The 26,934-nt window shown below is 41.7% G+C and overlaps 1 protein-coding gene across 2 annotated transcripts in view; it reads right to left on the bottom strand.

The window, feature by feature from the left end:
- Positions 1-7,280: 7,280 nt before the first annotated feature.
- The window catches only part of antxr1c (ANTXR cell adhesion molecule 1c), a gene marked incomplete at its 5' end in the record, with an annotated part of 36,262 nt that continues 16,608 nt past the window's right edge, over positions 7,281-26,934 (bottom strand). For both annotated transcript variants that reach the window (XM_080517418.1, XM_080517417.1), the window contains 14 exons: positions 7,281-9,798; positions 14,277-14,357; positions 16,079-16,246; positions 16,345-16,443; positions 16,973-17,011; positions 17,172-17,267; positions 19,160-19,238; positions 23,355-23,424; positions 24,455-24,553; positions 25,797-25,857; positions 26,196-26,276; positions 26,514-26,582; positions 26,680-26,753; positions 26,836-26,866. In XM_080517418.1, the coding sequence (XP_080373544.1) occupies positions 9,535-9,798; positions 14,277-14,357; positions 16,079-16,246; positions 16,345-16,443; positions 16,973-17,011; positions 17,172-17,267; positions 19,160-19,238; positions 23,355-23,424; positions 24,455-24,553; positions 25,797-25,857; positions 26,196-26,276; positions 26,514-26,582; positions 26,680-26,753; positions 26,836-26,866 (1,311 nt within the window). In that variant the 3' untranslated portion in view covers positions 7,281-9,534. The remainder of the gene's footprint in view (positions 9,799-14,276; positions 14,358-16,078; positions 16,247-16,344; positions 16,444-16,972; positions 17,012-17,171; positions 17,268-19,159; positions 19,239-23,354; positions 23,425-24,454; positions 24,554-25,796; positions 25,858-26,195; positions 26,277-26,513; positions 26,583-26,679; positions 26,754-26,835; positions 26,867-26,934) is intronic.

The raw sequence follows: 26,934 nt of genomic DNA, 5'->3' as shown, positions 1-26,934 counted from the left end.
GCGTCTCTCTTCAATCCGGACCACCCTCGTTTCTCCTGATCACTCACAAACCAGCTCCACGTGCGTTTGCCTGTGTTTATCCTTCTTGTGCCGCCTCCCTTCCAATCTGTGGTTTACATGGTGACACAAGTGTCGGTCGGGTTTATTACAGACCGGTTCGGTCAGAGCAAACGTTGTTGTATCACAATCCAGGTAATGAGAGGCTCCAGGTAGACGGGCATGAAACCGGTTTGAAAACACGGGACGGACTCTGTGAGGAGGAGAGGAAGAAGTGAAGACGGAAGGGAGCCTGTGCCACACAAGTTGCCCTCCGGGGGGGCTCGAATGTTGGCCGGCTTCGCAGGAAGGAGGAGAAAGCACAGAAGGGGATGTGTGTGTGTGTGTGTGTGTGTGTGTGTTTGTATGTGTGTGTGTGTGTGTGTCAGGGTGGAGGAGGGGGCTTCTGGTGCCACGTTTACATCACAGAACTGTACTTCCTTTCACCTCGGAGCACAGCGGGGCTGGCGCTGCACCTCCTTCACATACTTCGGAGGCTGTGATCGGTCTCCGCTCCGGCCGACTCCTGCCGAGCGACACGACTAACAGCAGCATGTCGTCTTTACTTATCTCAGCTTTCCGTCTCCACTGCAGTTTACATGTCTTTTTTGGCAAACTGAGCATCCGATGTGTTACTGCGGAAATCAAACCTTTTCTTTTGAGCGACAAAGTTCATTCCTTTCATTTGTTTCCAGATAGCTAGACTTCTTATGGATGTCAACTGCAGTTGGTTTCCCACCGTTTGCTAATTCAATAGTGGGTTGAAAGCTCTTGCCTTTCTTTTTTGTAAATGAGCCAATTCCACAAGTAATGGTATTTCGCCACCAATATTTGTCCACAGCCTCTGATTTATATTGGCATTTTTTATTGATTATTGAAAGACGCTCACTGTCCATTATTAAAACTAGTTTAAACATCTGTTTTTATTCCTTGGCTTTTAACCCAGCTTATGACTCTGCTCCTGTACTATTTGTCGTCATTTTATTGTTTTGTCTTTTATCGTTTTTACTGTTTGCACCTCATGTTTTTAGGGTTTTATGTCTGTTTATGTACAGCACTTTGGGTCAGCTGTGATTGTTTGTAAAAATACTCCAGAAATAAAGTGGAGTTGAGGTTTCAATTGAAAACGCTCCATTTTTGCATTTCTGTTGAAGAAAAGTTTCGCGTTTACACAGCAGCATTTTGAAAAGAAAGGTTTCGCGTGCCAGGCCACATGATGGCACTATTGGTGGTTTTTGGAACATGATTGCAGATAATACAAACATCAACAATACTGAGTACAGAAGTTTGTACAGGCAGATCCCCACCAGTTTTCAACTGCGTTTGTGAGACTGACAACAACTTCTGACCTGTTGATCTCAGGAAGAAGTACTTTCAGCAGGTCAGAGGTCAAACTGAAGCATCATGTTGTAATTATGGTTCCCTGGAAATGCTTCCTGTTTAATGGCAGTTACACTAGTAATGTAAAACACCCAAACCACATTTAACTGCAACACACGCTGACAAATTGGACTACATCCTTTTAATTGTTGCTCTTGTTGTTTATTCCCTCCCTGGGAATCGCATGGAAAATGAAAATTTCTGTGTGATTGGATGCACATGTCAACCAGAAATCAGCCTCAGAAGCTGTGGAGTGGATTCGGCCTCAACTGTCTCTCAACAGGCCGCTGTCATGTGCTTAACATCCAAGTCCTGTCTGCAGATTATTCTCTCACCAGATCAGATCGAACTGGATGTTTATGTGGACTAACCCAGAAGCAAAAGATGAAAGATTGACTGAACGGGTGAAAAGCTGCTGGGTCAGCTCACAGTGATGTCAGTCAGCAGCAGATTTCAGAAGAAAGCCGCCTCCATCGCACTCTTTTTTCTTTTTTTTCCCCCCAAAATCCCGGGTTGAAGTGTTTTGGTAAAGAGTTGACAGCCAAGTGGAAATTTTCTCCAGCCTGTTTTTAATGTGCGATGTTGTAACCTGATGTCCAAAAAACATACCAACATTGTGAAATCGCAAAGGCGGACATTTGATTACAGCGATTGCCGACGTTTCTCAAAAACAAGGCACTCTGCCTCTGACCCTTTCATGACTTTTCTTTTCACCATTAAGCAATAGTGAACCAGCTGAGTCGTGTTCATCAGCTCAAAACAACCGTCAACAACTGAAAACAATCCTGATGACACTTCTGAGAGGATATATGATCTCTCTCTCTCTCTCTCTCTCTCTCTCTCTCTCTCTCTCTCTCTCTCTCTTCTCTCTTTCTCTCTTTCTCTCTTTCTTTCTTTCTTTCTTTCTTTCTTTCTTTCTTTCTTTCTTTCTTTCTTTCTTTCTCTTTTGAGCGGAGAGAATGCTGGATCCAGCAGATGGTGGTAGTGCAACTTCACAGATGCCAACTGCCATTGAACCCAAGTGAAGAAGAAGAAGAAGGTAAATGGTCATCAGGGACAAAAAAATATTTATTTTTTTTCTTACCATTTTGATAGACAAACTTTATTAAAAGTGATTAAAGCACCAGAATTTAAAGTTTGAAAAATAACAGAAATTTTTAGTGAATGTCAACATTAAATTTGTTCTGCACACATCTCTATATTTTAATTTGTTTACAGTAAATATGAATTGCTCTATGCATTTCTATACAAGTAACTTTCTTTGTAGGACAACTACATTCCTGTGTGTATGTTTGTGTTGGTGTAGGTGTGATTGAAAGGGGAATGCTGACGGGATATGAAGCATTACCAGTCGATCCTGTTGGATAAATAGTGAAATAAGATGCTCTTTTCAGTTCTTACAATTGTAAATCTGAGTCCAGAGGACTCCGTGCCTCACCGATCATGAACCTCACAGCACGTCACTGCCATGAAGACACTCTGTGTCATAACGACCATCAACTATATAACTCGTTTCGTCTTCTCTCGTTCGTTTTCGTCTTTCTTGCTTCTTTTTTGATGGTGGGAATGGCATGGACTTGCTGGAACCAGCAGATGGCTGCTTCCAGCAGTCCGCTGTTTTGCACTCGCGCCGGTTACTGTGGATACCGGGGGCATCAAAACACAGGCACAATGACAAATAGCAACATCTGCGGTTGTGTGTGTGCGTCTGTGCTCTGTATGTGTGTGTGTGTGTGTGTGTTGGGTCAGTGAGGTTCAGTCTAGGCGGTAATGTGAGACCGAGATGAAACACTCAACCATCAGCACATTCCTATGGGCCTCGGTTTTCTTGTGCCTGGAGGGAGAGACGTGGAGTCAGAGAGTGAGAGAAAGAAAACAGATTATCACACATATGCTATGAAAAACCAAACGATCCGTAAACATGTCATAATCGTCATGGCAGTAACTCCTCGGTCCCATTTCAGAACAATATGAAAAATACGTCGTTTCGATTGATCTGGGAGGAAAAGTGAGGATAACTCTTTAGCTGATTGGCTAATCTGGTGGATCGAGTTACATTTTCAGTGACTCCGAACATTGCGGTCGTGTAGACTGACCACCACACAATGAAGGTTTTTCGTTTTAACTTGAAATCAGGTAAACACAGCCTCACATTCTGTATTTCAAGTTACTCTACCAGTGTCCACAAGGGAAAAATGACTCCACTGCCGATTTTGCAAGTTTCCCCCACTAAGAATGGAGAGGTCTGTCTTGTTTATCATAGGTACATTTCAACTGTGAGAGACACAGTGTGATTTTTAAACAATGAATTTGCTTTTTATTGCATGAAATAGGTATTTTATACAATAGAAAAACTGAATTTTGAGAGAGCAGATGTTTCCTGCAGCTCTTCTCCAGGTTCATATGCACTGCAGCAGGGATTTTGGCCCATTCCTCCATATAGATCTTCTCCAGCTCCAGGACCTTGAAATGCTTCTAACAGAGTTGCTCCTTAGTCTCCCTGGTTGTTTCGGGTCATTATCATGCTGAAAAACACAACCACGACCCATTTTGGTTGCTCAAATTGAGCTCAGGAGGCCATTGCCCCAAATCTTGCGGTACACGACTCCATCCAGCCTCCCCACCATACTGTGTAGTCGTCCTGTCGTCTTTGCAGAAAAGCACCCCAAAGTATGATGTTTCCACCCCGTGTGCTGGTTAGGAGATTGACGGTCATCTTAAGTTTCTTCCATTTTCTAATAGTTGCTGCCTTCGAGTTGCAGTTAATACACTTAATGAGTGGAGAAGGATTTCTTAAAGGGGTCATACTATGCAAAATTTTCCAACATTACGATGCTCCCCCCCCATGCCTGGAATGCCGCCCCCGAAGTGAAGAATGTCTGTCGTCTCTCTCCCTGGCTTGTTTGAATTTTTAAAAAGTTATTGCGCCAATGAGTGAATCAGAAATCAAGTATCATCGGGGGTTTAAGCCAAACGCATTCAAGGTTGGCTCTCCATTTGACTCCACCCACAATTAGGCAGCTCTGTTCTGGCACATGGCACCACGAGAGGAAGCGCTTCCTCCTCTTCCCAAGAAGGGCATGTGTGGGCGGAGCCAATCCAGCTCACACAGACACAGCAGATTCTGAATGCAGCTCCTATGATTCAATATTCAAATAGCTGAAAATCAAATTAAAGCTGCAATTGGGTCAATAAACTTTGAATACAACATTTCTGAACCAACAAGACCCACACGAACGTGTTGAAAAGCTGTATAATATGATCCCTTTAAAGAAAAACCAACAGGTCTGTGAGAGCCAGAAGTCTCGCTGGTTACCAGCTCAGATGATTAAATATCCATTTCATGCAATTCAATGTAAATTGATTGCTTAGAAATCATTCAATATGTCCTTTTTCTGTCTCCCTCAGATCTCTTTCTCCGTCACGTCTTGTAACTCCAGCTGCCTCATTTTCTCCATTCTTTTCCCCATTTTTCTGATTCAGCCCACCTCCTTCCAGCAGCCCACATCCTTCTCTGCTCTGCATGCGGAGGGGAAAAAAAAAAAAAAAATGCAGACTCCACAGTAATTATCCAGCTGGAACTGCTCATGAAGGCTATTCTGGCTGTATTAAATTCATTACCGACCAAAGAAAGACTCTTTAAAAACTCCCCTGAGCACTGTGTGTGTGTGTGTGTGTGTGTGTGTGTGTTTGCATCCACACTGAGATATAATGTGACCTCCATGATCGTCGATACAAAAAAGCCTCGTTTGGGTTTAGCTCGCTGCTAAAGATGAATTATTTGGCTGTGCAGAGAAAAGTATGAGCGGAAATGTAGAGGTAATCTATTATTTTTTTTTTTTAAAGAAGAAGTCTCTGGAGAATTAAGAGATGTGGAAAATCCTGAAGTGTGTTTATGTCTACAATAACAAGCTTTCTGAATGGAAGTCATTAGCCGCATGGTAACGGCTCCTCTGGTAAAGTTACATGCTGAAGATTTCTTGGTTAAACAGCTCAGCAAGTCACTTTTCCGTTTTTTATTTGTAAAAAGAAAAATTGAAAACTATGTATCATTTTCCTTCTATTTCATGTCGTTCGTGTTGGTCTCTTACATTATGTGACAAAATGTGGGAAAGTTCAAGGGGTATGAATACTTTTACAAGCCACATAGTGGTTGGGTTTTTTTTGTTGTTTTTTTTTAGCACTTCCCATCCATACAAGCAGCTGTCTTTGAGTCACCATTGTGGAAAAATAAATCGCAATAGCCTGCCTCTTTGTATACAAACAAATCTTTATTCAATTGTTCATTTTAAATCAAATCAGTTTTTTAATCTTCCAAGGACCTGATATAATATTGAAATGCTACAAGTAACCGTCTTTTAGATTATTCATGTAATCCACTATTAAGGTTATTTATTTATTTATTTATTTTGGGTGCAACTCAGAACAACAGCTGTTTCAGTACAAGCCCAGATTAACCTGAAAATAGAAGATAAACACAAATCTGATCAAGCACTCATTAAACAGCATATATATTTTTTTCATATTATATGTTTTTCTGTGTCATATAAATCTCTACTATTGTAAATGTTCCCTTTGTTTTCATCCGACTACGTCATAAAAAAAAATATATATATCTGCTGCTATTTAAATATTGTTTTCTGGTAAGTTCCTGTCACCAAATAGAATGAATTCTCACTGTTTGTCATTTCAGGCTCCTTTGCTTCATGTCATCATGTCTGATTGCTGCTCCCTGCCTTGACGTGTTTCACCTGAGTGTGTGATTGTCTTCACCTGGTCACTGCACTATATATTGTGCTTCAGTTGCATCTTGGTGGTGGTTTGTCTGCATGGTGGATGTCCCAGTCGCTCCTGCATCTTCCAGATTTTTAGATCTCTTCACCTGTTTCTTTGCTTTTAGTTAAATCCTTTTCCCCCCCAACTCATTGATCCATCACATGATCATTAATTAGAAATTTAAGTTTATGATTTCTTTCAGTATTACATGAAGCAAAACATCCTTTGGGTCTAAACTGACTGTTGGAAAAGTCAATTTTGTTTTAAGCCCTTGTTTTGTATCATAACTTAGTTTTTATTGCTTGGTTTGGACATTTTAACGATATTTTAACTGAAAATATTGTAAAAATCTTTACTTGGGGGCAGGCAACCCATTTGAGGTTTGTCAAACTCAGGCAGTTTGTTTGGCTTCACAGCCACTTTGTGAATGTTTCTCGTCTGCGACGAAAAGCGATTTTGTACAAATCTATTGGTCACCAGTGAGTTCGAGAGGAGATAAAGCTGCTGTGTATACAGAGCAAACGTTCAATGTCAACTAAGTCTGAATGCTCCAATTGCCTGTTTATCTTTCACAAAGCAGGTCGAACGATACAAATTTCAGTGAGGTTTAATCTTCATTCTGTCCCCATCCCACCAGAGCTGTTTTTAGAATTCAAGCAAACTGTACTTTTTATATAGGTTTTAGATTCATATCACATGGCCTATGTTTGCATTCAGCTTTAAAAAAAGAAATAAAACGGTTACGTTTTTTTTTCTTGAAACACTATTATTAGACCTCTAAAAGCCCCCGCTTGTCTTTTAGGCCACGTTCACTGAACTTTTCAAGTAAAAAGGAATTGTTTTTTGCATTTTCATTTCAGACAGGTTTTGAATTCACACAGCAACGTTTTGAAAACGACACAAGATGTGGTATTTGTGGAAGTGGTGTGGAGGATTGGAAAAACATTGATTCCTACTGTTAAGTTATTGGGATTAACAGAACCGAGCTCAAGGAAAAAAGTAAATACTGTATATTGTACAGAATAGTACTTTCAGTCAATCAAACAGATATTTCCACAAGTCCAAGCAAAAATCACACGAACAAAATGTTATAAGAAGCTTAGGAGTCAACCTTTATTGATACTGTTGAAAAAAGTCATGTCACTCAACAATAGAAAATCATATACGTCTTTCATATTTGCTTCAGTACTGCCGTTTATACATGTAAAAAAAAAAAAAAAATGAAACAAAAATGCTGAATAACATAAAATGTCTTTTCTCATTTGTGTGATAAATCACTTGCACCCCTGCTGAGGAAGTTTCCTTCCTCGCTCTGACCCATGCTGCTTCTAGTAACATATACTTAAACTCTCTTCGAATAATGTAAAGTACTCAGATAGTACGTTGGAGGGAATCTGGAGTTTGTCGGTGAGCCGAGTTGTCTATGAAATCCAATGCATAAATCTGGCAATGTATCAACAGTGGACCCTTCAAAGGCAAATCTTGGGAGATCAAAACATGTGTTTCATAATATTTAAAGCTGTTTGGCTACAGGGAACCAGCTGGAGGTTTTTAGTAGGTCATAACGATTGCATGTAATAAGACAACGGTACAGGACATAACTGAACGACGTACATTGCAGTGAGTTGAATTAAAAAAAAAAAAAATCAAAGAAGAAGAAAACTTCAAAAGGCACTAGATGTAAAATGAATACCAGCAGTTTCAGCCTCTTCTCAATATCTTGAGAATATATTTATGCTCATTTTTTGGGGTGGGAAATGTCTGGCATTTTCCACTTTTTTTTTTTCGATCAATGTTAATGTCCACAATTTCTCAATAATCACACACAGCGTAAAAATATTCCTGATTGTCTTTTTAAAGAATCTGACAATGTAGCTGAAGTGCCTGGAAACACTAGTAAGCCTGACAAAACTTTGAGCTGGCGAGCTGTTGTGTTGTTAAATTCTGCACACAGTGTCCATCTTGGCAGTTGGACACCTTGTCGATATTCAAGTACTCTCCTCTGTTTCACTCTGGGAGTAAAATAAATTAGATGCTCTTTGAACTGCCCTGCAGTTGCAATGTGACCGGTAATGATATAACTGAAGACTTAAAATATACGTAATAGCATCAAAGTACAGTATCAGTATTGTGTATTTAAAAAAAAAAAAAAAAAGAAGTGAGGAGAGACCTGACCCTGATTTCTGGTTGCTCAATTTCATAAGTTCTGACGTCCAAATGCGAAAAACAAAACAAAAAACAAGTACATACTGTGGTTTCCCAGCAGTCTATGTGCGCAGATATCAGGTATAAAACAAGACAAAACAAATGAATAAAAAAAACAAACAAACAAACATATTGCTGTAGTCTAAATTCAGCTACTTGAAAAGGTGGTTAAGGAAAAAACCCAAAGCCTCAATGATATCAACATACATTTAAAACACATCTCAAACAAACACATTTCCCATAAAACATCTGTACACTTCCCTGTTTTTGAATGGTACAAAAACCGGACCACAAATCACAAAACTGTTATTTCTCTCTCTCTTTTTTTTAAACGTTGTTGGAATTAGTTGCACATCTTCAAAGGTTAGACTTTTTTTAGTGTCAACCAAAAAACTGGTTCATCTTGCATGTGACCAATCAACGCGGCTTTGAAATCCAGTTTGCAAAATACGAGCAACGGAGAAACCGACCAATGCCTTCTGCCGAAAACGTTCCGATTTTCACGTCTGACCTGCTTTCTCACCCTAATTCTCGCTAACCATGGCCTTACTCAGTAGTTGATGAAGACATACAATGTCATTTCATCCATTGCAGTTCTTTTCTGTGCACTTCCTGTTACTACGTGCTTTGCTGTCCAGCAACAATTCCTCGCAAACGTCGAGAAAAAATATTTCCTCCAAATCGCCTCGTTCAGGCTGCGAGAGACAGAGTGTCAAGTCAAACCGCAATCACAGCGCGGCTCATGAGCGGCTGCTTACCCCGCAGAAAACAACTCGTCCTGATATTGTCACCCTTTTGTTTGGCACAAAATTGACGCTGATAAACATTTGAGTGGCTTTTCTAACGCTTTCTCTCAGCGTCCTGAGTAATAACAGACTTACAGTTTCAATCAACACTCTGCCACGTGGAGAACACAGAACGACTTTGATTAAACATAATGCTCATCTTTGGCTTATAGCAGGAGTAGCTTTGGCAGTGAGGAGACCGCGGCCTTCCAACGGGTCAAACATGGCGGCAATATCAATGTGATATCAAAGCGGGTGCAGTGAGAGGGTGGGGCTTTCTTTTTCTGTTTTTTGTTTTGTTTTTGTTTTTTTGTTTTTTTATATTTTTCCTCTCGCTCTTGTCTGTGGTGGTTCAGGGACGAAGGGTGGGTGGAGGACGTGATGGCGGCGGACAGGGCAGCCCCGGGGGCGTGCGGGCGGGCGGGGGCCCCGGGAGGACCTGGCCAGACGGGGGGCATCTGGCAGGAGGGCTGCTGGAGGTCGGAGACGGCGACGGGGTACGAGTGGCGGGGCAGTAGTCCGGTGGTGGAGGCGATGGCGTGTGGATGGGGGTGCGAGGCGGAGCCCTGGCGGCTGCTGCCTCTTCTTTCACTCGGGTGAAGTTGATGCATCGACCCTGAAAAGACGGGAAGAGACTTCAGCAGGGCTCGTGAAACGACAAAGTCGACAAACTCTCGCTGCTCGTCACGGTACCAAATCATTCTATCTGTTCCAGATCACATTGCCTTTTACGCCCTCAAAGTTTCCCTGCTCACTGCGACACATGTGGTGGAAACACAATTGGGGTGAGGGTCTGAGGGTGTGAGAACCGAGCTGGAACAATTTAACGGTTCACACCGTAAAATAAATGGATTTATTCCGGCTGAAATTTTAGCTTGTTAAATTTCACACCGACCGCGAGTTCACAGAGGTCCCCGTTTCCACGGGTGCCCCAACCCCGCCGCATAGCTGAATGTGGTCGGCCGCCCGAGAGCGGTGAAGTGATGCAAATCTGCTAATAAGCAGTGTCAGTGATTTGAGCCACAGGTTTTGAATAGTGGAAAGTGATGCTGTGAGGAATCGAAGACCTCCAGCACAAAGTCTTGACATGTCGTTTTCACATCGTGCAAATATCGTGGATTCAGTTGGAATGAGTGAAAGAAAAAAAAAAGTTGCGAAAGGAGACAACTGTTCCTAAGCTTTTGCTCTCTGTCTCGTGTCATTCAACATGTTCTCCAACACCCATGCTGAGCTTTGGCCCACCTCTGCTCAGGTCAGACCAAATATGCCTGCGGAATGAGAAATTAGGTGGCAGGAAAGTAATGTAAATACACAAAACTGACCCATGCAGACTGAGCAGCGTCACACTGAGGCAACATTTGGCAGGAAATCAACAAAAACAGAAGATTCCAGCAACAACCACCAGCTTCTGGTCTGTTGCTGCTTATCCAGTCTGACATTCCTTGACGACGGTCGAAATGGGAAAATCGTCACAACACTTTTCCTGCCTAGAAGTGAGTTGATCCAGTGATGCTCCTTGAAAATATTCTTCTTCTTCTTCTTTTTATTTTTTGAGTTTCTCGGCTCTTTACCCACAAACTCATATATCAGCATAACTGTAAAACAAATTCTTCCATTCACTTCTATTGAATTTTTCCTTATTATTCAAAACATTTAGACTTTTAGTTTCTTCAATAGTAACACTGCAGACTGAAAGGGAAACTGAAGTGGGTGGGGATGTCTGTGTGTGTGTGTGGGGTGAAGGAGTAATGACATTCAGTAAAGATTAAGTCAGTTAACACTCAGCTATCACCTAAATGTTTCACATGCAAAGATGTCTTTCTTTCTTTCTTTCTATGCACATTTCATTCATAAGGACCATGTGGGGTTTTTACCAGCAGAGAAAAGACCCCATATTGACAGTAGGAGAGCGTGGAGCTACATCAATGAGTATTTCTTATCGTTTAAATTGTATCTGTATGGTAAAGCTATGCTTGTGCTGATCACTGCAGTAAAACCCCATCAAGGCTTCCCTTTGCCTTATCCTCTTGCTCTCTTTGCTCTGAAAAGGAACCCGTCCACACGACAACGCCATTTCATGCAGAAATATAACTTCGTAATGGATTAAAAAAAAAAAAAAAAAGTGAGTGTCCACAAACAATTTCCAATTAATGATGCACTGAGGCTGTATATGACAAGTTTCAGTTCGCTGTGAGATAGCTCAGCATTAGTTAAAACAAGAAATGAGCTACCTTTTGTTGTTATAAAGAGCTCAAAGAATCAACTTTCAAACTAATCTGAACCTTGGGAGAGTTTTCTTAAAATTTGGAAATGCTGACTTTTGTGTGTTTTGTGACCCCCCCCCCCCCCCCCCCCACACACACACACACACACACACACACACACTTCTTCCCTTCTTCATGTACGTCCTTCTGTTAATAACCACCTGTGGGTTGAACTTCTGGACATTTTCCCAGATCAAGAACAGTCACTCCTGCTCGTTCGTTCTCCCTGACCTCCTCCACTGTCTGCAGTCTTACCAAGGTCATAAAACTGTCTAGGCCATGCGCTAAATTTGTTTGAGGGAGAGAGAGAGAGCGAGAGAGAGAGAGAGAGAGATGGTGGGACGGTTGGTGGAGACGGGCCTGGCAGTCGTCTGTCATGAGCTATTACCTCATGTTCTTCAGCCCGCCAACTGCCTCCCTGGAGAGCTTCGGTGTTTATGTGAATGAGGGAGACGGCGGCGGGACGGTGGCGCTTCGCGCTGCGCGCTCTGACGTCGGCGTGACGGATGTGGTTTGGTGACGCACCATCTCATAACGGCTCAGTCCTTACTCGATTTAAGAGAACTGTGCATGAGCACTCACAAGTCAGTTTATAGCTTGTGTGTGTGTGTTTCTCTGTGTGTGTCTGTAAAATCTTAAAATCAAGTTTCCCCGTCTTGATTGAGCCAAATCTCTTCTAAATCACGAGTTGTGACTCATGGCTACATCACCCACATCCACACTTTTGCCTACTTGTGGAGACATTTTTCAAAAAAAACAAAAAAAAAAACAGGCAGTAAGCAAACATGCCTGACTGTTAGAAGATGGCTGACCTGTTCCAACAGACGGCGTGCAACAGTTTATGACTTGGACACAAGACTGAAGCTGAACTTTATTTGCTGAAAAGTTTTTCTTTAAAAGTATTACAGTTGGAAAAACCTGAAAGCACTGTGGGCTGGGTACACTCTCACCCCATGACGGCACCGCAGGGCTTTCCTCAGGAGCGACATTGCGCCATTTGCAATCGATGTGTGAGAAAATCTACACCGAACCAATTTGGAAAGTCAGATTTCGTACGAGTTTGAACGTCTGCCAGCGTTGGAGTGTGAGACTTTGCTCTAAAAGCTGTGTTTCGGCTGGAATGCTGGATCCACTGCCAGGATTTTTAACTTTGTATAGTTTTTTAGGTTTGCCCCAAAATACAAACTGAGGTCCTTCCCTCTGGTTTCCACTTGATTTGGTTTATTTTCGGTATTAAAAGATACCTGGAAATGGGATGGCTTTCCGGCCTGTGACATTTCTGCTGCTTTGTTTCAAACTGCAAATGACTCAAGGAGGCGACATTATTTAACCTATTCTTTTGAGAGAGAGAGAGAGAGAGAGAGAGAGAGAGAGAGAGAGAATAAGCGTTGCATCATGTGGAGTTTACGCAGGCAGCCATTATGAAAAGCTTCTCTGTGGGAAAGGGAAATGAGTTGGAGGAGATCAAATCCCCCAATTTCATTAAAAAAAAGAAAGAAAAAAAAAGAATCTTCATGTCAATTCACTTTGGTTAAGCTATAACCTAAAGTTAAAGGCAGCTTTGTCTCACGTGTCTCAACGAAAGCTGACGGATACATCTGGCAACAAACTCTCTCGCTGTCCCTGCATATGATGCCAAGAAAACCCTCTTACATGTGGAATTCCTGTTAAAAAAAAAAAAAAAAAGTTTCTGGAAAGTTTCTGCTAATAACGCAGAATTTTACATTGTGTTGGAACGAGTCCTGATCAGCGGGAGTCAGCGAAGCAGAAACGTATGAAAATGAAGAGGAAGATGTCCAAGATTACAGAATTTTGGTTTAAAATGCCACTAAAATACTTGCCAACCACTGTATATTTGTTGCACATCATGTATGTTTGACTTACAAAGTGCCGATCAGGGCAGGATATGCTGCAGCACAGGTTGGAGCATTCAAACTGTCTTTGTGCAGTGTGCTGGATGGATTTAAAACATCCCTCGAGAGCTTTTTTTGCACTCTATGACCTTCCATCGTCTTCATCCTAAACTCTTATCTGTCTCTTTTATAGAAACAGACCAGTCAGTATAAAATGAAACCATGTGGCTGATCTGAAGAAACGAGAACCTTTCATCACGTCAGACATGCGAACGCATCAAAAACACCCCTGTTGTGCTACGAGGACCTGAGCGGTGGTTCTGCTGGTTTTTTTTTTACCATTTCGAAGCGTCTAATGTGAAGCAGGTGTCTGATCCAGGCTGGAAAGGCTCATTTATGTTCTACATATGCACAAAAGCAGACACGTGTGCTTCACACGCAGCGAACGCTTCTGCCTTTCTCCTTAAAAATGTGTTCGGTTGGGCCATTGTCAATCGATCCACCAGAGGGCGCTGCGTTAAGTCGCCATACTGGACAGGAAGAAGAGCTAAAGCAGCTAAAATAGACGAAATGCATAAAATGACAAAAGCGGGAAAACGTATGAAAAAACAATGGCCACAAAAGTTAGAAATTTTATAAAGTACATGCAAACAAATGCAGACAAATTTTAATTGGAGGAAACTAAATGAGCTAAATTGAGACGGCGTCTTCTCTGTGGGACATAACGGCCATTTGTCCCTCCTAAACCCAGAGGTTTAAGGTCATTTCATGAAGATCCAGCCTTTAAACCTCATGAATCTCAAGAAACATGACATTGGGAGAACTGAAGAAGAAAAAAAAAAAAAAAAAAAAGCAGTGGAAAGTGAAGCACCTGGAGGTCAAACCGAGTATAAAACACTGCAGGAGAATTGGAAGTGGAGAGGGCGGGTGCGGGAGAAAGCATCTGATGAAATCAAACACTGCTGAGAGACACTTACATGATCCCCGGGCTGGGGTCTCATCAGGGAAACCTGGTCGTACCCACGGCGAAACAGAGCCCAGATAGCATCCAGCTTCCCCTGGACAGAACAGAGAGGGAGAGGTTCAACAGCTGGCCACGTCTGGAACGCCAACGTTCTCTGCACTGCAGTCCATGATTTAATAAAAGCATGTGGATTCAGATTTTCCCGTATCAGCAAATATCGGGCCTTTCTGTGGTTCTCAATCAAGAGTCTGCAGGTTTTAATATCAGACAAACACTGCAGCAGCTGATTCTCTTGATGAGTTCCTTCCTCTGGTTGAGTCACTGAGTCGTCATGAAGACTGACGCCTACAGTCTAGTCATTTTCACTGGAAACATAAACGTGTGAACCTTTGCCTCGACCGTCTCCGCTGCAGCTTTTATAATAGTTCAGTTCGTGATTAAGAGAGAACTTTTTTTTGGCACTTGAGTACAAAAGTTCTTAAACTAGAGAGAACTTGTCTTTAAGACTTAAATAAGATATTTCATCTTAACTCATCTTAATTTAGTGTTGGGTAAATTTGATCTTAGTTTATCCCAATTTAACTCGTCTTATTTTGATAAATGTTTTCTTTTGTTGGCTTAGGCCCCGTTTACACGACAATGTTTCAAGAGGAAAGGCAACATTTTAGCGTTTAATGTTTTTGGTAAAATGTTGAGTGCATGCTGAGTGATGCGGCTCTGGAGGCCGCCATTCTTGTTATTGTCCATCTACTCGCACATGTCCATCTACTTTTCCCCACATTTACATGGAGACAGAGTCGGAGCATTTTTGAAAGATTCCGCCTTGGGAGCTATTTTCAAAAAGTTGCACTTTCAGTGTTGTGTCAATAGACCCCCAAATACAATGAGAGTTTTCTGTTTTCACTTTTGGCCTGCGATGAGCTTGATAATTCTTAATATAGTTTGGCTCACTCTATCTTACGTTAGCTTAGTTTAGCTGGTATTATTTCTACTATCTCCATTCTATTTTTAATGTTTCAGAATACATGTATATCTCATATATGTAGTCATTGAAAAACATTAAAGCGCTAGTTGTTGATACCAGCAACCTTAAAGAAGGATGCTTACAAAAGGTACTTGGTTATCGTTTTTTTTTTTTGCCATATAATGCCACAATATTTTTAACCCTAGTTGCGTCACACATGAAGAATTGTACACGTGCAGAACAACGTGTAAAACTCAGGCCCCCACACCCACTTCCACCAGTCGATGTATTTACAGTATTCACCACAGTCATTCACTTTTTCTTCCACCGACTGTCATGTATGATCAGTGTAATATTTCCCTGTGAATCACTGAAGGGCCCTCAAAGTCGCCGTGTGTACAGGTAACAGTACCGCCACTGTATTAAAGGCCGGCACAGGAGCTGCATTGTTGCTCGTGATGGAAGCAAAACCCGTACAGGCACCAGGTCTGACAACGTCTTACTGTCCGCAGCAAGATCAATGGCCGAGATCTCTGTTTGGACAACTAATTCTCCATAAACATGGTGTAGAAAAGGCTTTATTTCTCACTGCTTATGTGAAACGCCTATGTTCATGATTATATTTCGGAAAGAGAGAAACTTCTGCTTCTTATCCATCAAGTCAGGCAGAAAACTGTAATGAAGGATATTTTTGAACGCTATCTCAATGAAAGTATTTTAGCAATCTGGAAAATGACACGTGGTTACGGAATTTTTTATATATATATATATATATATATATATATTTTTTTTTTAACATTACAGTGTTTCATTGTCTGCTGGTTCTGCGCGGTAACTACGGCTGTGTTTACCCGGATGGGCGTGTACCACTTCCGGCTCTGAGGCGGCTTCTTGCTGTGGGGTTTCTTGGGTTTGGGCTCGAACGGTTCGTACTCCTGCTCGGGCATTTTCACCACCGCGTTCTTGGGCTTCTCCAGCTTGGCCCCCTCCTCGGTCGAGCCCTTTCCGCCCCAACGCACCTACGGACAGGCACAACACCAGAATTACCAACAGGGACTGTAATCTAATGGTTTAATCCAGATTTACTGCTGGCGTTATGCATGAGCCATATTATAACCTCCATCCGCTTGATTCCTCCGATTCCTCGTCCTCCGTAATATGAGGCGTCGACTGTGGGCCACTTCTTCTTGGGCAGGCCGTCTTCGTCATCTGATTCCTGAAATACGAATGATTTACAGATGATTATGATCTCTATGTAAGTTATAATTTGTCAGAATCTAGGCTTGAATTAAAGAGGATGAAGGTGTTCTATTAGTGAGGCACACTAATAATACCGTTGGAGAGAAACAAAAAAAACCCCTTTCAATTTCATACACCTACCTTCATTGAAATGGAATATCGGATGTGTGTTTCAGACCACATTATGGGGAGTTTGTACTAATTGTATGAACACAATTGTGCTGATTTACACAGTCTGGAATGTAACAGTTCACATTTATTGTCTTTGAGTTTCTTCTGGGAGTCTTTTGTGTGCCCGAGTCGTTGGTTCGTCTGTGTTGCTGTGTGAGTAATTCTCCAGTGTCTCATGGCCCATTTACACATAACAAAAACACTGACATTTCAATGTGTTTGGGCCAATTGATTTCACGACGATTGTCTCATAAGTAAGAAGTCACATGTAATTGAGAGTTGAAATTATCACGTGAAGTGTGTTGATGTTTGTGTGTGCTTTTGCTTTGACTCACAGGCTCTGGAGGAGGTGGAGGAGGAGGCTCTTTGATCACCTTTGGACATAAAAAAAAAAAAAGATGAAAAGAGAGATGATATGATTTTTGACAATTGCTCACTACTTTTTAGACAAAGCCGTTCTGAAAATGTTGCTAACAGTTGCTAAAAGAGTCTCATATTGGCCACTTCCAGATGAAACTATTTGGTTTTTCTTACCACCGTGCAGCAGAGAGGCCAGAACCACCACATCAAGAGCAGAGCCAGCAGGAGGAACAACACCAGCAGGGTGATGAGGAGGATGGTACCATCAAACTGTACACGAGATACACAAGATATCACAGCTTTACTATGACAAAAAATAGGAAAATTGGTAAATGAACCAATGAAGGCGGCTGCCATGGGGAGCAGTTTGGGGGCATTTGACTTGAGACGATTGAATATGAGGGAAAATTACTTCAGGCACTTTGAGTATATTTAATTATAAAAATTTGGTGATATTAAAGTTTTCCTATACTGCAGGTTGAGGGGGCCAGTGACTGGAGTTGTTTCATGAACAAGCCCAAACTGCAGCGGTAGCACTACTGATGACAGTCACAGCTGTATTGATGGTGTGATGGTTGGGAAGATCTTGTCCCTTTGTCATAACTGTTGCTCTATTATTCATGTTTTCGCTCTCTGACAGTGAATATTGTAAATCATGCAATCTTTGAATAAATCCGTATGGTAGCTATTGCTTGTGAGGCGGGCATCCATGAGACAAACATGGTTCCCATTACAGACCACAGCTGAGGAGCACATGTGGTAAAGACTTTCCTCTCTCTGTGTTGTGGCAGGGATGAAGATGAGGGGGAGGAGGTTAATTTGAACTCTGCAGTGGCGTCCCATCACTGGGGAAAACAAAATGACTTCTCCGAAATCAGCAAGTTCAACAGACTTCCTACAGTGACGACTTCATTAAGTAACAAGTCATGAGTACAGTGCAGAACACTGTCTGCTACCAGCCTGAAATGTGCAGAATTTGTGTACCAGCGACAAAAATGGAACCTTAAATTGGGCAGAGTTCGTAGCGGGAGGGCAGGGGGTTGGTGGGCTTGTGGGTTTGCATGTTTATTGCGCTGAGCCTGCGCATCTCCAGCTGGCGCCCTTGTTGTGCCTTCCTAAGCCTGTTGTGACTTCAGGCTATAGGGTCGGGTTTAGCAGCGAGTGGCATCTAATTGCAGTGGTATGTCAAATTGAGGCCTGTATATTACAAACCACAACAAAGCTGTTTGAGTTCACGGTGTCCTCCTGATTCGATGTCAAAAGGACTGAGGGGGCGAACGGCATCAAAGAGCGTCTTTCTCGTTGGTTCGGAGGAGGAATTTGCTCCATATGTTTCAACATGCGCCTTTTATTCAGTGAAACTGCTCTACATGATGTTGAATTCTTGCTTTTCAGGGCCTGTGGCTCTGTCCCTAATTCACACTGATAGACTGTCAATGGGACTGTGTTTTTGGTCCATCAGTCCAGGTTGTTACAGGAAGCGTCTCTTTCATGTGCTCAGGCAAGCATATGTATGTAACCAATGGTCATGAACCTGCTTCTCTGACCTTTTGCGCTGATCTTTAGATGAACTTCACGGGGCCACTTTTTGGGTGGAGCCACTGCTGCTACCAACCCCTGGAGTCTGACTCCCCCCCCCTCCCCCAAAAAAGGGGGAAAATAACAAAATTGAGAAGAGGGAGATGAAAGCGATAAAAAGGAATGGGAACTCACTGCAGAGAGCGAAACAGTAGACTTTTAGGGGAAGAGAAACATTGATGTGCAAGAACAAATGGAAAGCTTCTATTTACTATATATGAAAAGATTCCTACGTACACATTCTGTTCTGCAGTCACCATGAGGTTATTTAATTTCCTGTTCCTCTACCCTCCAATTTATTCCCACAGTTCCCTGCTGTCCAAATGACCTGCCTGTCAATTTTGTTACCATTCCTCCCAGTGTAATGACACGGACAGTCGGTTCGTCCCTCCTTCAACCATCTACCACTCTCCTCCATCACCACCAGACTCCAGGGGGACCGTCTCACTTTACTTTTTATCCGAGTCATCTTCACATGATCTTTCCTTATAATGGCAAACACTTCTGGAGAAAAACTCTGGAACACCACATTGCTTGACTGAAGTCGGTACTTGTGCACGTTGAGAGATGAATCTTTCACTTACACACTCTGTGGTGGTGATGTGAACGTTGCTACTGATGAAGGACAAGCCGTCGTTCATGCTCACTTGGAGGTAAATCACTCTGGAGTAAAACGACACAAAGAGCAAAGAAAAGAACAAGTCAGTATCTCGTCATCCGGTTGCAACAGCATATCTGGATCAGTTTATTTAGTCTGAAGCGTTTCCTCCTCCGGCCCGCTTTGTTTGAGCAGCATGAGCTCATTTGAACTTGACTTCACACCGAGTCAACGTCACCAAACCCCCGACAAGCTGCGAGGTGGCTTGTTAGACGTGAAAATGTAATTTGAACCAGCCACAAAACTCAAAGGAAAATGAGCTGAAGCCTTTTCAAGTCAAGGACAAAATGGTGTCATTCGCCGGTTTTTGACATTTATGTCTAAACTTCAAAAAGTGGAATTAGGATCCTTTTTTGTTTTTTACCTGGCATGAAGAGACATTATTGAAAGGTTTGTCGAATAAACAAGCTACTTGCGAAGTTTTGTTTACATGCATTTCCTTTGCTACCAGGCAATCCAGACCTAAATGAACCAACTACAAATGTTTTCCTCAATGGTCATAAAACAGTGGAAAGAACAGCAATCTGCAGGTGTGACGATGGCATCCGACACTGGAAGGCCCGGAGGTCGGTGTAGGACGAATGGGCCTGAAGACATGGAAGTGGAAACAACTCGGTTTGCCAGTTCAGGTTGTTTTCTTTATGCTTTCGGACAGTCTGTGTATTTTTTCCAACAAATAAAACTGTACTTATTGCACGCAAGTGAATAACAACAATCTCCTCCTCTTGTGCTTTTTGAAAACTGCTGCCTGGAGGAGAATAGGTAAGTTTACCTCGTCTGAGTGGTTAAAAACAATTCAGAGAATTTAAAGGGACCTTCAGTGACCCACTGTGAAGCCTGTCGCACTTCAGTTCTTAACCCTGCGCATGAAAGGCTTGCTTGGAGGTTAATGAGGTCTGGCAGATGGAAATCAGTGCGTCTGACCGATAAACCTGTCTTTTACTGACTCGCAGATCTGTCTGAGCCCGGAGAGACGGAGCTGGGTTAGTGGGTGAAGCTCATGATCGATGGCATGCGCACTGTCCTAATGGCAAACATCTGGCCCACGGAATGGAATGAAAACGTTAGACAGTCTCGGAGCATGTCTCCACTGGGACTGTGTGTATCTGCATGCAGAATTTCCACAAATTATTTTAGATTTCAGCGATACGCAGGACTTTGCGTCTTGAATCCCAATTCTCAATTATTCCATTGGTGGAATTTATGACTTTAACCAGCAAACTGCATCATATATCGTGAATTTTACGTCTTTGTAATAGCTCAAATAATTTTCTGTCAAGACGCAAAGCCCTAAAAACAACTCTGTAATCTTCCACTGAAACGAGAAACACGCTTAGATGGTCTGCAGTAGCATATAAGCTTTAAGGTTTTTGTTATTATTTTTATGGCATCTCAGGTGATCACAGGTTGCAGGTAGCAGCAAAAATACCATCGAAGAGTAATTTCCTGATTTATTTTACTTTCCCCTATTGCCTTTGATAATAATAAATCCGTCTTACCAAAGACAAATGTGTTAATAAGCACCAAAACATATTTCAATAAAAAATAATGGGTCTGTTAGCGACACTGAAAACGAAAGTTAAAGTACTGCGTTGACGTTTGTTTGCCTTTGCTCATTGTCACATAATTGTGATATACAGTAATTTCTCTGTTTGCAATACTTAACTCGTTGTGACCCGCTCTACTCTGTCTCTGATTGGCTTGCCAGCCCTCCTGCCACTTGATGATAACCAATCAAATCAATGAATGATGTGAGTACTCGCCAATTACAGGCAGAGAATAGCGAGTCGTGGCTTCACCATCGTAAGGGAAAAAAAATTTAATCTGGCTTGTTGATTCTGCTGAGTGGTGCATGACGGGGGATTTGGAAGTTGGCGTACGCAACGACTGAATGACTGAAAAATAATTGGGTATACGCCATATACCCACGTATACCCTGGACTACTTGTTACAAACATCTGGATTAATTAGCGCTTCAAGTCATAGTGGGTTTCCATTGGTTCCTCCAGAGCTCGACAATGCGGGACGAGTTAGAAGCAAAAATATGGTGTAATCGTTAACATTTAAAGCAATTTTTAAATGTCAAAGAATCAAAAAAGGTCAACGAAAATGTGTTGTCGTGCGTCACTCAGAACGCCTGCTGTTGTTTCTGCTGAAGACTTTATTACTTCAACTGTTCGCCTTGTTCTTTAAACAGATGGCCGTTCTGGGGTTTTTTTTTTTTAACAAGAGCAGAACGCGTACTTTTTCGGAATGCAATTGGAGCATCGAGGTAGGATTTGAGACAAGAGAATGACGGAAAAAAGATTTGTGTGAACCACTGATGGAAGTCTATGACGAGAAGGCGAGCTCCACTGACCCTGTCTGCGAAAAGACAACCTGTCAAAGAGGATTTGCTGGTCGCGATATATAAGATGTCTAAAGATAAGAAACGGAATGTTACAAAAGAAGTAGAAATCACACACGGGTGAGGAAAAAAAGCGGACAAAATTAGACTAGTGTGAATATGAGGGTGTGAAAGATATTAAAAGTCGTTGAGGTAATGTAGGGCGCTGTGGCAGACAGCTGTGAGGCCAGGAAATAACACAGACAGGCAGACAGCACATACATACACACACAAAGCAAAACAATGATAGACTCACAGAAACGGTCTCGAAAAACCTCAAAACTCTGAACTTAGCAAGCACAGCTAAAGCCCAGTGAGTTCTTAATTAGCCCGAGTTGCAGTGGAGTGTAAAACCTCCGCTGGAGGGTTTTCCCCCCCCGCCGAGAATCCCGCCGCGTACAAACACACCTGGCCACACACTTGAAAGACTCAGAGCGCTTGCTACATGGCTTTGATCAGCCACGACTGGACGAGGAGACATGCAACAGACTGTGAGGGAAGAAAGGAGTTAAAGAGTGAGAAAGACAAAGAAAAGACCCATATGGGGAGAAAAGAAAAAACAAAAATCCTCATATCTCGCTGCTGAAACTCTGCCACGGTGGCACTTGTATAAGGGGAATAAGGAGAAGATTCACGCAGGATTGTCGAGTCAGGACGTTAAACGTTTGGGAATAACAAGAATAGACACACAGCCGTACCGTTCACCATCGATTAAAGTCAAGCCGTCAATCAAGGCTGCTGTGAACATTTGCTCTCTGCAGTTAAAATCAAATTATCCTACTATTCCTCACCACTGCCAGGACAAATCTTGCCTGCAAATGGGATTTACACGCGATATGGGAGAGTGAGACGGAGGCATTTGTGTCAAAAAGAAGTGAACGCTTGCGAGCGCTTTCCCTGAGCAGTCAAACACAACAAAAATGATAAGAATAAAGGATAAAAATACTCTTGAACTTGAACAGATTAACTTGAGGCAATCAAAGTTTTCCCAATCAAAGTCGTCGTGAGCGACATTGCTGCCGTTGCCTGAATTCTCCCTTGTCGTAATGTCATTTTTCAAGTAGTATTGCAAAGTAATTTAATGACCTAGAACTGGAAATACAGAACAACTCTGGACCAGAAAAGCTCCAAAGGAATTGGCAGCCTGTAATATGATGTGACAAAACTATTTTTATTTGGTAAACAGCAGTTTGTGTACGACAGTTTTTCAGTTTTGCGTCAGGTCCAACATCAAGGCTCTCACGTAGCCGTACTAGTTGCCATGGGAACGGCAACCTATTGAAGGAAGGGGCAATGGCCACTTGAAAACAGATACAAGTCGACCCAGACGAGGTCGTTTGTATCGGGGTGAAAAATTAAGGGTTAGATTATTGATCTCAATGAATAAATGAAGATTTCAAACCTAGTTTTGTGAGTTTCTAGTTTCTTTGTTACTCAGAACAGAACACTAAAACCAACAGCAGATTCGTTACTAAGTTCGTGACAGAAGTAGGACAGGAGGAGAGTTTAAAGCTGCATTCGCTGGCAAAACCACAGAGCCTCTTATATTTTGCTAAGCTATACTGGGATCTAGAAAGCAGGAATGCAGCCTGGGATAAGGATCATAAAGACGGCTAATGTGCGGCAGGCTTCTGGAACGCACCCATGTGTTTCATCCATACAACCAATGGGATATAAGACGCAGGAGACTTTTCCCTTTGAAAGAGAATCAGATTATAAAGAAAGAGATACTTACTTTCCGACTTCATCGATAAGAGGAGCTGGACACAGCAAGAATTTGTTTTCTACACCCGCCGGCTTTTCATCTAGAAGGAAATAAAACATTTTTAATTGTGTGCATTCCTCTGAAATACAGTACTCAGCTTCAGCCAGATATTACAGTAAACCAGTCAGTTACAAGATCCAGAATACAAGCACTTTAAAATGTTAAATTTACAGCCATCTCTAATGTCCATAATTTGTTTGCAATATGAGGCAAAAATGAATTTCCCTGAAACATTTGTTCCAGAAACAGAATAATTCCATTTATTACATCTACTAATGGCAATATCAACAAAATACTTTGTTATGACACTTTATCACAGCTGGGTTGTTGATATGAGGACTTGAAGAGTTTAAAGTTGTAAAACACGTCAGGTATCCTGAGTCCTGAGGTGGCAGACCTCCCAATGGGAAGTCAACTTCAAAAGAAGGCTCAATAAAGGCCTAAATTCTAAACTCAAACGTACAAATTAAAATACTGAAAACAGTTGGGCCGCAGCCCACCCTTTTAGGAATCACTGCTGTAAAGTATAACAAAGTATATAATAAAATAAAATAACAAGAAAAGTAGTTGTTTCCTTCTTAATCATTTATAGAAGAAGTGAGCATATTTGGTATCGTGATTCTTCCAAACCAATGTTGTAAATATGGCAAGACATCGATACCTAACGGTGTATAACGTTTTACAGAAAATAAATTGTCAAATTGAAAGATGTTTGTATGTGTAAATGAAGAAATTTGGTTCCATTTTGGTAACTTAGCAGATTTTATTAGATTTACTGTCATATAAAGGAGTTTAATTAAACTTTAAAACTGAAAAGGAGGATATTTATAGTATTTTATTATGAGTGCCAAACCCCACTTTGTCTATTTGCGATAAAATGTAATGAGTTTGCTCAAAAATATTATATATATAATGTGAATTTCTCACATAACCACAGTTGTTTGTATTACTAGTACCAAAACTATAAAAAAAAACAACAACAACAAATCAACATATATACAACCAAATGATCAAGGTGAGACTCGCTCACATTGATCATCCATCGCTATTCTGGCGACTGGTTCACTTACTGACGGTCACGGTGTCGTTGATTTTGAAGCTGCAAAGCACCTGGTCGATGTTCCTTGCGTGGAGGAAGCCGTTCCCCCTCACCACCACTTGAAAAGACTCTGGTTGTAACAACACACACGCGGACATTTTTTACTTATGAGGTGCTCGGCGGGCTGCTTCTGCCAAGCAAAACCACATCTGATACTCTATTACTTTATTGTACATGAGGCTCATTTTCCTGTTTAACGCTGCACGGTCACATTTCACTCCCAACATAACATGGCTACTGGATTATACTTGTTGGATCATTTTAGATTATTTGTGCAGTGAGAATAACTACACAAAATGGGATGAAAATGTATTAAAATGCAGTGAAAGTTTATTTATTTTTATTTAATTGAGCTTTCTATACTGTAAATATATCAGTTTAACCAGTTTTAGCTTATTTTTCTTTGATTCCCTCTTCCCTGAAAACGTCTTGATTGATTTATCTTATTTTGCTAAAACACACCAATGAGTGCTTGTAATTTGACACCTGCATCATGCACAGTAACCTGAAGGCTGAGCGCTCCTCCTGTGAAGCTCCGCTTCAATGGCTGCCGCTTGAACCATCGGAAAACAAAAGGTAGATCCCCTCAAACAATTTTGGATGTAATTAAAGGAAAATGTGACGATGACGAACTTGTGGGACTGAAGAGAAGAGAACCGTCCTGTCCCGTCCTCAAAACAGGGCAATGAAAACTACTTCATGTCAAATGGAATAATTTCCCTGTTGGAGGGAGAAAATAATTCACTGCTTTGCGAAAGAGCAGGAGCAGATGTGGAAAACAGTCCCAAGTCCTCCTGCTTTGGGTGGAAATCAGCCCCTGATTTTATCTCTTGCTTCTTGTCTTTTAACTTGCACCCTTTCACAACATATCAATTTTTTTTTTTTTAAGAAGAAAAAAAAGACTTGGGTTCTTTAATTAACACCTGGACTCTTGAAATTATATTTTAAAAAACACTGATTTAAAACCCCAGATCTGGACTTTGAAGGGGAATTCTATGGTTGCTATTCCTTAGATTAAAGTCCTATATTGTTAAGGATATGTATTTAATATGAATTGTGATAAAAAAGAGGTTTAGGTGACAGATTATTATGCCAACCTCTTATAGCCAATCCTTTTAATAAATACTACATATATTATTCCCATTGCAGTACCTTTTCCCACCAGATTTCCTGCAGTTGACCTGGATACACGCACATATGGCTGTTTCATGATTTCTAGATTTCTCGTTGATGAGTGGCTTTCATGTCCACAACTTCAATCTGATCATTGCACGTCTGACTCAAAAGATGAGTGTGTGTTTGTAGCTCCCCACCTCCTGCACACACACTGGAGGGCTCGGCCGCCAAAATCTCTATACAGGATTTCTTGATGATCTGGAAGAGAGACGAGAGCATCGGGATGGGATGTAAGAGTTCAGTAAAAGTGTTCTGGATGATGAAAGAATACGATATCACAAAATATACCACTATTCAAAATCTCCATCTTTGATGTAGGAACAGAGTTGAGAGAGGAAATGTGAGTGTATAGTCATTTTTAACGAATACAGCTCAACTCAAAATAAAGATAAATATACTCTATTTTTGCTACTGCATCAAGTCACAACCAAATACTTGCAAAGCTTCAAGCAATATACAATATGTACATTATGACATCTGACCAGTGTGTTTGTGAGTGACGGCTGCTGGCCGTGCACGCAGAAGAGTTTATTTACCGAATCAATGACACCCCGGAGGGCGTGGAAGCCGCCCAGCACAGGAAACACGTGCTCGATGGTGTCTGCGATGGTGGCCAGCTGTGGCGGGAGAGAGAGAGAGAGACACATTTACACGAAGGTGTGCAAAGAGGGGAACGCGCAGAAGAACTGATCCACAAAAGAATCTGTAGTGACATGTTAAAACCATGTGATGTGATTTTAAAACCGTAGCGACACTGAGAGCATTTGGTCCTGTATATATGCCTTGATTGATCCTATCCTTAATTGAATGGAAGGATAAACTGCCCCAATGCTGCAAAAGGTTTTGTGCTCCACCTGTGTTTCATTGAAGTCTTTAACACCAACACAGTACACAATTGCCCCAAGAGATCTGGCTTCCTCTGCCTGTTGGAAGACAAGAGCATACAGCTAAGTTCCAGAAAAATGTCCATCACAATGTTAGCATGTTATGGAAATCTGTCTTTTTTCTTTTTCTTTTTACCTGTTGCTGTGCGTTGATGAGCTGGTGCTCCTGAAGCTCCCCATCTGTCAGTGCAATAATGACGCTGGCCGTGCCTGGAAAACACAGACAGACGTGCTGTGGCGTTAACATGTAACTCAGCTGGAAGAAAAGGTTCATGGATTATTTTAGGCTTACCAAAATTCTCTTTGCGTATCTGCTCATTTGCCTTAAAAGAGAAAGAAAGTTTCAGATGTCAAGAACATTTAAGTTGGGTTTAAGGTATTCATCGGGAGA

This window comes from Blennius ocellaris (assembly GCF_963422515.1).
Source record: "Blennius ocellaris genome assembly, chromosome: 21".
Classification (NCBI taxonomy): Eukaryota; Metazoa; Chordata; class Actinopteri; order Blenniiformes; family Blenniidae; genus Blennius; species Blennius ocellaris.
The sequence above is the reverse complement of the archived record's forward strand: the minus strand, read 5'-3'. Positions and strand labels throughout refer to the sequence as shown.